The sequence below is a fragment of the Chionomys nivalis genome, chromosome 2 (genome assembly GCF_950005125.1).
Source record: "Chionomys nivalis chromosome 2, mChiNiv1.1, whole genome shotgun sequence".
NCBI classification, from domain to species: Eukaryota; Metazoa; Chordata; class Mammalia; order Rodentia; family Cricetidae; genus Chionomys; species Chionomys nivalis.
In genome coordinates this window covers 6296559-6310647 of record NC_080087.1, presented here as the reverse complement: position 1 = coordinate 6310647, position 14089 = coordinate 6296559, and the positions used below count along the sequence as shown (strand labels likewise).

At 43.0% G+C, this 14089-nt stretch overlaps 1 protein-coding gene across 3 annotated transcripts in view; it reads right to left on the bottom strand.

Annotated features, from left to right (window-relative positions):
• The window catches only part of Cep43 (centrosomal protein 43), a 29402-nt gene extending 15622 nt beyond the window's left edge, over nt 1-13780 (bottom strand). Inside the window, exons 1-7 of one of the 3 annotated variants that reach the window (XM_057763088.1) lie at nt 13583-13780; nt 13228-13281; nt 9958-10012; nt 9432-9520; nt 8902-9039; nt 8012-8092; nt 5463-5522 (exon numbers count right to left, since the gene is read on the bottom strand). In XM_057763088.1, coding sequence (XP_057619071.1) covers nt 5463-5522; nt 8012-8092; nt 8902-9039; nt 9432-9520; nt 9958-10012; nt 13228-13281; nt 13583-13684 — 579 coding nt within the window. In that variant the 5' untranslated portion in view covers nt 13685-13780. The remainder of the gene's footprint in view (nt 1-5462; nt 5523-8011; nt 8093-8901; nt 9040-9431; nt 9521-9957; nt 10013-13227; nt 13282-13582) is intronic. The other 2 variants (XM_057763090.1, XM_057763089.1) reach the window with 2 other exon arrangements.
• Nucleotides 13781-14089: the final 309 nt, after the last annotated feature.

Here is a 14089-nt window from a genome sequence, read left to right as displayed (position 1 = left end):
TACGATATTTAAACACATTCACTGAGGTTGAGGTGGTGACTCCTGCCTTCAGAACTTGCTGAGAAAGTTTAACAGGGCCAGGGCAGAGTGAGACAAACACAAAGCAACATCTCAGGCAGGTCAGTGACTGCAGGCCACGCTGTCCTCCTGGAGCTCACATCACCAGCTCAAGTACACACAGACACAGAACCCTGAAGAGCTTGGGGACTAGTGCTTGTCCATGATTGCTGTCTGGCTGGCTTCAGTGGCATTCTTACTAGTGATGCAAGGTCCAGTTCTATACGTTTCATGGAGGACATTATGGTATGACATAATGTATTTTTAAAATAACAGAATATTTATTTTATTCTAAACATACAGTTGTATCTATGAAACTAAAAACTTTCAAATCAACCGGCTCTGCAATGGTGCTCAAAATCAACTCCTACACCACCCAGGAGGGTGTTGACAGACACAGAGCAGACTGCCAGAGGGATATGGGAAAGACCATCTCCCAGGCTTGCCTAACACCAACAGAAGCCAAGAGAGATGCCTTTCCTTCAGCCCTGCCTGAAGACTGGGGAACAGGTGCCATGTTTCAAGCTCCCAGCATATACACTGGTACAGAAGCTGAGGAAAGTCACAGTTGTTTATAATACGACACTTAGCCTTCGTCATTTTATAAAAATGCAAAGACTTACTGAACAGCACTGCATCAGCCATTCCCTTCGATGGAGCTGTATGGTAAATTATGATAAAAGTTTTTCAAAATTTAGTATAGATTAATTTTTCCAGTAAAACACATAATCAAAAATTCAATCATTTAAAATTAATTTTAAAAAGTAATAGAAAATGAAATTCAGAGAAAGGTTTCAAAATGGAAAATACTGTCTAGTAGCCAAAAACAGAATTATTGCTACAATGTCTTTTTCTTCCATATATTTATTAAGTATATTATATATACAGTGTTCTGCCTGCATGCATACCTGCAGACCAGAAGAGGGCACCAGATCTCATTACAGATGGTTGTGGGCTACCATGTGGTTACTAGGAATTGAACTCAGGACCTTTGGAAGAGCAGGCAGTGCTCTTAACCATTGAGTCATCTCTCCAGCCCTTGCTACAATGTATTTAGGAACCTAAAAAAGGGCTTAGGTGTGGCTCTAAGGCAAGAGGACTTGGTCAGCACAAAGGCCTCAATTCTCAGTACTGAGGGGAAAAGGATAATATAATTTATGTTTCCAAAATGAAAGCTTAATGTGCACTGTTCCTAAGGAGACAAACAGTCCCAGCTTTGCAAACACTTCCAATATTTATCTGCTGTATTCCCTTTCCACACCTGGCCTCTCTCACCCTCTGCCACCTCCTCCACTCTGCCAAAGGCAGCTTTGGATTCATGACTGACTTAGGAAGTTTACTTTTAGGACTTCTAATATTTACTAACAAAGTATTGAAAAAAATTTACTACTATTAAAATGGGCATTGTACTTATAAGTCTAAAGACTGTAGAACTCTAGAAGCCTACAGCGAAATCTTTAAACACCTCCAGTGTTATAGAATATTATTTTAAGATGTGTTACATTTGTTTATGCTGTGAAACATTTAATGATACAAAGATATGCTGCAGTCTTTTCTGTTGCATTTGTCTAACTGTGTGAAGCAGTGTTACTTTGCCTGTCTAAAACACCTGATGGTCTAATAAAGAGTTGAACAGCCAATACCGAGGGAGGAGAAAGGATAAGCTAGGCGGGGTCGGGAGGCAGAGAGAATAGATAGAAGGAGAGGGTGCAAGAGAGATCAAGGATGTGAAAGAAGGAGCCAGCCAGCCGGTCACACAGGAAGAGTGACAGTCAGGTTACAGAAGTAAGAAAAGGAAAAGGCCCAGAGGCAAAAGGTAGATGGGATAATTTAAGAAAAGTCAGTTAGAAATAAGCCAAGCTAAGGGCAGGCATTTATAACAAACAGTAAGACTCCATGTGTGACTTCTTTGGAAGGTGGGTGGTGGGTCCCCCAAAATGTCAAAAGAGTAAAACAGTCAACAACACTCCAGTCTTCCTAGAGAAACATTCTTCCCACCAGGAGCTATCTAAGTCTTACACTCAGCAGAACCATGGCCTTCTGGAGCTACAAGACAGAAAGGCTGGCCCCTGCAAAGGTGTCTCAACCTTGTTCCCTCAGCCCTCTTGTCCCTAGCAGCTCAGACTCATAGGAGGACCAGTGTGAAGAGGTCAAGTCCAGTGCCAGTTTCCAACTATCTATGTACCATTCACCCAGCATCATGCTGGGGAAGGAATGAGGAGAAAGAGTCACACTCAGTATAGAAAATCCTGAGGGGGTAGCCAGACACAAACAAACCTAGCCTGAAAGACATACACAATGTGATTGTGACCAATGTTCAAAGTCAACATAAAGTTGAATTTATTCAAGAATTCTGAAAAGGAACAAACTACTTCTGAAATGTATTTTTAAGACTTGAAAGCAAAAGTGCCTCCATCTGCATTACCCTGGAAATTAGTGAGGACAGCTTCTCATACAACATTAGTCACGACACAAAGCACTGCATCCTAGAACTGGAGGTGCTTCGCAGGAAAGGGGCTGCACAGAAAACCTGAGGCCTTAAAGTTCTACCCCACCCCAGTGTGGTCAGAAAGTAAACAAAACCATCTTGGTTTGCTTTTCCAGTCAAATAGTAAAGACTTAACAAGCAGAGTTTCTGCAAAGTCTGCTATGGTTACTTTCTGCCGAGTCTCTGAGACAGGGTCTCACTCTATAGTTCAGGCTGACCTGGAACTCACCACATAAGCCTAGACTGACTTTCAACTATCAATCCTCCTACCTTTACTTTCAAGTGCTAAGAAACAGGCACATACCACTACACCTAGCTGTTCCAGTTTTTTACATTTATTATATTAAGAACCATTTTTTATTCTTTTGAGAATTTCATATAATGTATTTTGAACATAATCAACCCCCTCTTCTCCCTTCCCATTTAAATGAGTTTCCTCCTACATTGAGTTCAGTTTATGTTGTCCAACTAGTCTTAGGAGTAGGGTTTCCTAATATTAATTTCTCAGACAACTGACATACTGTTTGTCAAACAAAATGGTAATACAAAGATATAATCACAGGTACTGCTTTGAAACTGTGAGTAGATGGCTTTAAGGCTCGGTCTTTTTTGGCCATTGAACTGTCTCAGCAAGCACGCACCTGCCCCTAGCCTGCTCCTAAGCTCCATCCCCAGGACCCATATGATGGAAGAAGGGCCCACTGAAGTTGTTCTCTGACTTCATGTGTACTGTGGTACATGTTCAACTACACAAACACACATAATATTATAATATTCTTTTTTTTTTTTTTTGGATTTTTCGAGACAGGGTTTCTCCGTAGCTTTTTGGTTCTTGTCCTGGAACTAGCTCTTGTAGACCAGGCTGGCCTCGAACTCACAGATACGCCTGCCTCTGCCTCCCGAGTGCTGGGATTAAAGGCGTGCGCCACCACTGCCCGGCCACATAATATTCTTAAATGTAAAAAAAAATCTAATTCATTAAAGAATTCCTTATTCAATTTTTACTCTCTGTATTCTGAATCTATCCATTCTATTGTTTAAAACAAAAACAAAACCTTTTAATGAAGTTATTACTTGAAGACCTTTACACGCATCAGCTATACTTACACATGCATGTAACACAAGCACACATATATTTAAATATCTGCTGTTTATTTCTTGAGACAGGACTCAGTACTGTAGCCCTAATGGCCATGCTTCTGTCTCCAGAGGGCTGAGGTTACAGAAGTACATGGTCACACTGCGATTACATATGGATAATTCAGAAGTGTACTCCCAGTATTAACAAGGGAAGGGCTTTGGGCCTCTGAATGAACAGCTGCCCACGGCCTGCCTCACAGTTCCAGAGCTCAATGGGAAACAGTACCCTGGGCTTTCTTGCTTTAGCTCGACTCCTGAATCACACAGTCAGCATGCACACTTTGTGCCTATTAAAGCATGGATGAGGTTCCTGCAGTTGCATATGACTTGGGAAATGGCACTCACCCGCCACTGGCATTTTGGTGGGCATAATAACCACAACCACTACATGCAACTAGGTATCCTGATTAGGCTATTAAGAATGTTCTGGAAGCCGGACGGTGGTGGCGCACGCCTTTAATCCCAGCACTCGGGAGGCAGAGGCAGGCGGATCTCTGTGAGTTCGAGACCAGCCTGGTCTACAAGAGCTAGTTCCAGGACAGGCTCCAAAACCACAGAGAAACCTTGTCTCGAAAAACCAAAAAAAAAAAAAAAAAAAAAAAAGAATGTTCTGGAAACTGAAAACTTACTGCATGCAGAGGGCAAAGCAAAAAGGCAGAGGGGGTAAAGGGATTACCTATCTAAGGCTGGAAAAGGCAATGTTGAGATCCATACTGATTACAAAAGCAGTTCAGAAATAAGGTCAGAGAAGAAAAGGGAAAAGGGATTTCCAAGTGACTGAAGAGACATTCTGGACTCAAGAAGCACAATAACGAAACAAGCCCACTAGACTCTCAATTCCCCTCAAGTTAGAAAGCACTTGAAGGCTAAAGTCTGGCCCCACCACGGCTATGTCACACGACACAGAGGGAAACCATGTGTCTCAGTATGCACTGGTTTTATACACTAATTTACTCAAAATGTTTTAAGTTAAAGACCTAAGAACTACTAAGGTTATAAAAACTCAGTACTGTAAAACATGCATCGAACTTAAATATTCAAAAAAGCCAATTCAATGAATCTTAAAAACACAAACCAAAGTTAATATCCTTAGACAGTCTCAAGGTATCCCGCCTTTCCAGTTAGACTGTGAGTTCAAACAGAGCCACTTTCACTATGCAAACGTTCCAAAAGTACTTACTGGACAATGGAACATCTTTTCATTGAACAATGCATGAAGAACAATGAATAGAAAGAGTTTTGCCTTTAGAATCAACACAACTAAAAGCCAGTTAACAGAAAAAAAGGGCTTTCTTTTACAAGTTTTTAACTTAGGACAATGCCTGTGCATCAGACTCCTCACAGGATGGAAGGACCTCTGAGAACGAAAATTAAATCACTGTGCCTCATTCCAATACACGCTTTTCACCTAGCTGAAACTGAGATTGTTTTGGTTTTATGCAGTGTGCTTTCCCACCTTTTGCACCTTGTTTCTTGTTTTCATTACCGAGGACTGAACCCAGCCTCAGTACATGCTAGTCCAGTGCTCCACCACTCGACTATATCCCCAGCCTATTCACTGAGGGTTTAGACACGATCACACTGAATTGCCTGGGCTGGTCTTCAAGTGCAGTCCTCCTTCACCCTTTCAAGGAGTTCAGACAGGCCTGTGCCACTAGGTCTGGTCTCACGTTTGTTAACATGACAGTAATGTTTAAAAAGAAAGCTTAGAACCCAGGCTAGCAGGAGGCCCGTCTACGCACAGGCTGCTTTTCTCTTCTGCTCTCATGCATGTTACCTTGTCACCAGACTTCTGCCCGCTTGTCTTCTTCTTACCTTGTCCTTTATACCTTGGTATCTGAGCATGAGAATAAAATGACATTTTACCATAAAATATAAATCTTTAAAAATAAACTAACTCATTAGCAAACTAATAAAGATTCCTATTAGACAGTATCTGTAAATGGACAAGCTAACACATTCCTCTCCAAAGCCGGCTGCTTTTGAAGGCATGTTTCCAACAGGTCAGCTTCCTTCCGTGTGTGCAGCCTGGCTCCTTCCACAATGCACTAAATTCCCTTGCACACTGGCCTGGAATCCCAAGCAGCTTGCCGAGGGCTTGTCTAGCTTGACTTGACCTTCCTCAGGAGCACACAAAGCTGGTTCCTAAATGCTGAGTCTAACCCTTAGCTACAACTTCCTAGTGTCCCTCACATTTGCACTTTCACTCTGCTGGCTCACAAAGTGGATGAGGACTCAACAAGGAGAGTTGGGAGAACTTAGGTATATAATGGAACTGACTTAAAGTGACAAAGCGAGGATGTACTGTAAACAGATCCCAGGCCCCACCAGCTAGCAAGGCTCTCAGGTATTTCTCAAGGGGCTGCTCCAACCCCAGCTCATGACGCGGGGACTACACTGAAATGAAAGGTGGCAGACATGTAACACCCCAAGCCCAGGAGACACAGGCCATTCCACACTAGCCTATGAAACTGTTCTTCTCTAAGAATTCACAGCAACATTTCTTAAGACTGAAACACTCAGTGTCATCATCACAATGCTAGAATAGAGCATGCAGTAACAGATTTTATTATGGTTTCTCTTGAGGATATACCTTACATGGAATGTCAGTACCACTTCTAAAAATAATCTATGAGGAAGTGAATTTTCCAAGCAGCTCAATGCCTCAAGTTTTGATAAGTATATTAATAATACTGGTTTGTTTTCTTTTTTTAATAATTTAATTTTATTTTATGTGCATTTGTGTGAGGGTGTCAGATCCCAGGGAACTGGAGTTATATTATAGACATCTGTGAGCTGCCATGTGGGTGCTGAGAATTGAACCTGGATCCTCTGAAGAGCAGCCAGTGCTCTTAACCACTGAGTCATCCCTGTAGACCCTATGTGTTTTTTCTAACGTCAGACATTTTCATGGAATACATTTTACCACAGGCTTTTCCCTCATCTGATGGAATCTGTCAAATGTACTCATGACCTGCTCTGTCATCAGGGCTACAGCCTTCCATTAGCACCAAGAGAAGAAAAACGTTTTAAACGCTCCTTATCTGAAAAGGCCTGGCCATCTCAGGGAGCCACACTAGCAGAATAACCCTGCTCGCTAGAAACATCAAATTTCTTTGGCTTTCAAAGCTTAAAGAGGAACAAATTATCAAAGAACAAGTCACAAATAGCAGTGTCCTCTGCCTAGACACTTAGCAACAAAGTACTCAGCAGTATAGTCACGTGCTCCAAAGGTCACCTGATTTAAGATACAAATTTTATCTAGAAAATTCATGTTCCACCCTGAAACCACATGAAGTCTTGTGTTTGGATGGACTCCATGGCGTCTTTCTGTCCCGATGGAAGAGTCACAGGGTGCAATGCTGAACTCTGATGAACTGCAGCAGTAGGCTACCCACTCTCCCAAAAATCCTGATTATGTTGAAATCCCATTCCCTAAGGTAATGACTGTACTAAGTGGGGCCCTTGGAGAGTAATTAAGTCAAGAGAAGGAGCACCTGTGCATGGGCTTAAAGACTTTACTGCGCTCCCCTCCCTTCCCACTACACAAGGATCCAGAAGGTACCAGGAACTGGGCCCATACCGGACACCACAGCTGCCCCTGCCTCCCTCTGTGAGAACTCAATGCCTGCTGTTCATAAGCAGTCAGGAGTGTTTTATGACAGCAGTTTGGACAGACAAAGATAGGACCCAACCCCATTATTTCACAGGACCAACTAGAACCAATCAGGATGTCCTCTAACCAGCCATGGGACACCATCCCTTTTTCATTCAATCTTCTTCTACTAAACATATTCAAATGTTCAACTCAATGTTTTTCTTCTTCATGTAGCATTCCTGAAATCAGGTCTTATGTTTAATACCATGCGTGCACAATGCACGCGCGCACACACACGTACACACACACAACCATAGTACACTTTCCTATAAATCTTGCCAAAAATAGTTCTTTAATAATTAAGTACCACGATTCCAAATCTGGTCATCTAAAAGTCTGCAAAACTCAACTACAGCCTTTTATATTCTGGAACCTCATGCTCTCCAGCTCAGAGTTTATGCAAAGTAGGGAAAGTCTTCTTACTAATGCAATATAAAAATATTCCAAGTATCAATGTTCTCTAATATACAAAGCGCAAAATATTACCAATGACACAAAAGAAGTAACTTTAAAAAAACACCTACTTAATCAAAAGAGGGAATTACCTTTAAGAAACTTTAAATGACTTGTCACAAAAGAAAATTTATAGGTAACAGGTAAGAAGAATGAGCAGAGCCCTGGGTGTCTGCCACAGCACCCGCCCGCTTCTCTGTCCAGCACAGACTCACCTTACTTGGGGTGGAGTTGGCACTTGTTTTTCCTTCAGGTGACTTTGAAGGAGGATGTCCATCAGACAGATCCAACGCACCCTAAAAAAAATCAGTTTGAACCGAAAATAAAACGTGATTATGCCAATGATACCACAATATTATTTTAGCATTTAAGAACACAATGTTGACATTTCTTCACAAACACCTTGACGAACTTTCTTCTAATTAGAATACATATTTACCACCCAGATTCAAATTACCTGCAAAGTATTTCCCTTAGCCACCCGATCTGAAGGGTGGGAGCCCAGTCTATTCATCACAACTTCTGGAGGCCCATCCCTTTCTTTCTCAACTAACAATGGCTGGAATCCTCAAAGGTCCATTTTTCCTTCCCTGCTTGGATTAGCATCCCTATTTCATTTTATGTCAGCCAAAAACAATCCAATTACCCATGAACCCTACCCAGGGCTGGTGACATGAGTAACCTGACTAATGGCAGACCAGCCTTCCACAAGGAGTTAACAATAAACGAACAACTCTCAGGACAATGCTTTCCATGTTGAATGCCATCTTTACTATCCCATTGCCTCATTTTATAAACGAGGCCATGGAGAGGTGATGTAATATGGCCAAGGCCAACAGCTGGTCAGTGAGGAGTGATGATTTGTTTCTAGTTTGACCCCTGAACATAACATTTTGAGGACCAACAGCCAAAACAGGCCCACAATTGTATCTGCATATTATAATGTTCATTAAACTATGTATATACCATCTCAACCCATTAAGTTTTGTGTTAAAGAACAGCTTCTTTTCATGCAAGTATCAATTTACCATGCATGGACTAATCTCCATGACTTTAAGTAGCCAGTTACTACGTTAGATAGGGAAAGGGCAGTGCAGGTACTTACTTCCCCACCGGTAGGTCCTTTCTCTTTCTGTTGGCAGCGTCTAATCACTTCTAATAATAAGGGTCCACCCACGGTACCTTCTGCTTCAATGATTCCTAAATCTCGGGCTAAGTTCTCCCGACCTTCAAGACCTTGAAGCTAGAAAAGAAGATTCAGATGCAGAAAATATAGCGGGAGCAGTCAAGTGGGAAAGGGAGCATTTTAGGAACTTAAAGACATCTCTAAATTCAAAGACGCTGTGCAGCAAATGAAGTCTGGCCGTTTTGTAGAGCAGCTGTGTCTAAGGCCTCTCCTGACAGCTGCTGGGTAACATCTTAGAATCAACCTACAGGAACATTCCTTTCTTACTTAGCAGCTTCAAGTTACATAAAGCAACTCAGATGGCTTCTAGAAAAACAATAAAACAATCTAACAAACACAAAAAAATAACCTAAATGTAAGCAACCGTGAAGTGTGAGACTCACTGACTTTCAACTTAGTATTCCCTCCGCAAAGATTTCACAGGATAGATGTAAAATCACTTTTCTTACTGTGCTAGTTTCAGGATGGAAAACAGCCAAGGTGAAGTCAAGGTTAAAAAACTGAAGAAATTCTGCCACGAGACTAGCCACTAAACGACCTGTGGAGACCAAGAGAAAGACTTGTGAACAAAGCCTGAAGGACTCAGTCTTCTCTGTGACCTGAAGCATTCCATGGGAAGGATGAAGTTTCTAAGTTCTCTACAGTCACGCATTTCTTCTCTGAATAATTCACTGAAGTACAAAAATCCTGATCTTCCCAGTTTTGTTTTGTTTTTTTTTCTCCCATTTAGTATCATCAATCTGTAACTTTAAGGCAATGTTGTATTTGAAAAGTAGATTTCGGTGTTTCACTTTCTATACACTAAGTGGTATATATACATGGTGGTAAATTCCTCTGAAAAGTCAGCTTCGGGCACGAAGGTCACTGATGGTTAGAGGCCGGCATGGGTCACAGAGGGAGACTATTTTTCTTCCAAATATCGGCAGAATTTTAAAACTCAGAAGCAGGTAAACACACACAACAATAACATCTTACCGTCTTTAGTATTTAAAAACTTTTTCAAGCTCTCATTGACCAAAGGAGTTTTGTTCTGTTAAAAAAATAAAAGAAATATTTTAAGTGTTCTATGTTTATCCTAAAATAACTAAAAAGCATACACTGAAGCTCTCTTTTCCCCATAGCAAAAGTTTCCTATTAGCTAGTAAGCAAACGAGAAGTGGAAAGTCCACCTCGGGAGTGGAGAGGAGGCCAGGCCGAGTGCCAACAGCTGTGCTTAGTTATTTTGGCAACAATATAAAGAATCTATACATTGCCATTCACAGAAATCATGGTTTAGGAGATCCATTTTACAACTTTACTTATGGTAATACTTGCTTTATGCTATTTAATAACTTTTCAAGTTGATAAAACCAAACCGTACATGCAAACAGTTATTTCCAAGCTTTTAAACCATTTTTCATATTGCTGGGGATTAGATTCAAGACCTTGTACAAGACAGGCAAGCACTCTATCCTTGACTATACCATCAGCCTTCAACATAACTGCTTTTGAAATAGTTTGTCTACAAATATTTCTGTGGTATTGATGGAGGAGTTACTTTCATTTAATAAAGAAACTGCCTTGGCCCATTTATAGGCCAGCCCTTAGGTGGGTGGAGTAAACAGACAGAATGCTGGGAGAAAGAAGCCGAGTCAAGGAGTCACCATGATTCTCCCACTCCAGACAGACGCAGGTTAAGATCTTTCCTGGTAAGCCAGCTTGTGGTACTACACAGAATATTAGAAATGGGTTAGATCAATATGTAAGAGCTAGCCAATAAGAGGCTGGAACTAATGGGCCAGGCAGTGATTAAAAGAATACAGTTTCCGTGTAATTATTTCGGGGCATAAGCTAGCCATGTGGGCGGCTGGGTGCCGGGGACGCAGCCCTGCCGCTCTTAATACAACATGGTATAACTTTGACTCTATATTTCAATATGATAAATTTAAAATGTATCATCTTATATATCTACCACTTGCAACATATACATTTGTAAATCCAAATTAATCAGTAGTAAATGAGATGACTTTGTGGTCATAGGCCAACTTAGTTTTTTTTTTTTTTTGATCACAGATCTGAACAAATGTAGTAAAAACATTTCTTACAAATTAAGCGGGCCTGTGGTGACAGTTCAGAGTGAGGCTAATGCAGATATGATGGGCTTCCTTAAGGAGCCTCACATCTTGCTGATGGAGAAAAAAGGGCACCAATACTTTGGGAAACAGTTTAGAGGGTTGTTTTTTAGGTTAACATTCTCCTCAGCATGTGACTAGTTACTCTATTCTTGGGTATTTTCTCAAGATAACCCAGACCCCAGCAAAGACCTGGACATGACCGTTCACAGCAGCCGCATCTACAAGCAAAAAACAGAACCCGAAGATGGTGTCAAAGGGTAGAAGGCTACACAAATTATGAGTATCCACTCAGTGACTAATGGAATGACCTACAATTCCTGAATCAGTATTAAATGGAGTAATAAATGCACTATTGCATTATGCTGAATAAAAGATCCCAGACAAAAACGTTCATAAGTCGTTCTACATAGTCAAAGAAAATGGAAAAACAAAATCAGGTATGTTCTACAACAATGAAGACAAACTAGAGAGCAATGATGAGGGGCACAGAGCGAAGATTAGGAAGGACCATTCTGGAAAAGCTGTAACTCAGCCCAAGGAAGGCAGGCGGCAGAGCATCCTGTCCCTCAGACATGCCAGGAGCCTGGAGAATGGGGACTGTCAGGATCCTAGGCAATCCGGTGTACAGGTCTGCAGCTCAGGAAGGGAGGAGAAAGTTACCAGTGGTGTCAAGGTCACCATGGGAGCTGTGGGAAGACTAAGAGACAGGACGTCAACACTGAAATGGGCTGCACAGAGAAGAGATCTTGCTAAAGAAACCGAAGAGTGGGCAAAAGAAAAACAGAATTAAAAAAAGATCCCAAATTCAAAAGAGTTCAAAAAAAGGAAAGAGGAATTAATGTCAGATGCTGCAATGATCAGGTAGCAGGAAAGAACTAAAGTTTACACAGCAGGAGGAGTCTTTTTGACTATAGCAAGAGCGATTTCTCAGGTATAGTGATAGTATATTTACATTTTTAATGGTGTTTAAAAAACATGAGATATATTCTTTCAAAACTTGGTGGTTAAAGGAATGGGAAAAAACTAGTAAAAGAAAACTATTTTAAGGGCAATTTAACATTTTTATGCTCAAAAGAGCCAGGAGAAAAGATGGCAAAGACATAGTGACTGACTAAGGAGATGAGAATACATGGAAGACAAAACCAGATCAATTAAATTTAGAAAGACAGAACCTTTTCTCCTAAAACATGACAGCTGGGGTCAGACACACAGACACAGGTGACCTCCCCTGGACTGACAGACTAAAGACAGCAGCTGGACTCACAGAAACAGGTGACCTCCCCTGGACTACAGATGAAGACAGCAGCTGGGGTCAGACACATGGACACAGGTGACCTCCTCTGGACTGACAAACTCAGGACACAGCACCAGGGCACAGAGTTAGTAACGTCCATTCTTTCTGAGAGGGAAAGACAGGCCATCTCAACGAGCGAAGGGACAGCTGGGGAAGCTAAAGTGAAGGTGACCAGATGGGAGCACTAAGGGCCTCTGCTCAAGTTAGTACCCCCAACTCCAGCTTCAGGGGGTCACAGAATTAGTGAGTTTTCTTTGACAACGCTTAAGCAGAAACAGTAGGAGGAGATTGTTTGCTGGCTCAAATGATCACCACTGTGTAACTAGAAAGCAAAGAAATATGGGCTTCTGAGAGGTGGACGATGGGATCCAGCCTAGTCAAGAATCAACAGGAAAGATGATGCAAAGACAAGAGGCTGAGGAAGTTAAAGAGTAGAGATTCAGGGCGGTTGCTGAAACTTGAGGTAAACAGAAAAGTCAAACTCTCGTTTAAACACACAGGCTTTACTGATTTTTTTTTTTTTTTTGAGGATAAATTCGGAGATGCTTTTAAGTAATTGAATGGTCAGATTTTTAACTGGCAGCCTATTGAAACGGTTTCAAGCAGTGCCTGTGACTGAGATCTGGCTATGGCCTGTCAGAATTACCGCGGCACTTTAAGGCCCCTCTAACATGCAAAATGATAAAGAAACTGAGCAGAGGTAAAGAAGTAAAATCCTTAGCCGTTCTATCCCCAGTCAGTCATTAAAACTATTTCAAAATAGCTTTGAATCTATTAGCAATTAGGCGTTAGGAAGTACGGTCCTATCAAGGTCTGGTCTGGGGGGAAACCTCTTACCTCTACTTTTTCTTGCTCTTCCAGTGCTAAAAACACAGCCGCTCTGAGTTCAGCCTTGAAGAGAAACACACACAACACACGCGTACACAGAATTATTCACGTCAGTTTCCCCCACCGTCTAAACGACAAGGCCAGGAGCGAGGGCGCCCGCACCCGGACAGGCGCGGGTAGGTCACGGGCCGCTCGGCGCTCCACGACCCCGGCCCACGGTCTCGGGCCCAGGCCCCACGGCCTGCGCGCCCCGCGCCAGCCGCCCCGCGCCAGCAGCCTCCCGCGCCCCGGCAAGCCGCGCGGCCTGGCCGGCCAGCCTGCTCCGCCCCCGCCAGGCTGAAGCCCGGCCTCCCTCCCGCCGCACCTTGATGCGGTTCAGGACGCCGCTGTTCTCCAGCGTCTGCACCAGCAGGTCCCGCAGTTCCGTGTCCTCCTCCGCCACCACCGCGGCCGTCGTCGCCGCCATCTTGGTTCTCCAAGACAACCACCCAAGCCGCGCTAACGGCCAACGGCGGCCGCGCGCGCCCTTGCCGGCGAGCGAGCGCGCAGTCGCAACCCCGCCCCTCACGCCGGGAGGAGACCTAAGTGGGTGGGGCCTCCGGGCATCGTGATGTAGGAGGCGGGGTCTCTGGGTGTCACGACGCGAGGGGCGGGGCCTATTGAAGGCGGGGCACCCGAGTGCAGGAGGACGGGACCACGGGGGCGGGGCGGGGCCGGATTTAGTGATGTTCTCTGCGGCTTCTTAACAGAACTGTATTAGGAATGTCATTAAATTGCATTTAATTTCCCGGTTCCGGCGAGAGGAAGAGTCCACCGAGACTGAACATACCGGCCCAAACCTCTAACTTACAGGGCGGTAGAGAAGCAAGAG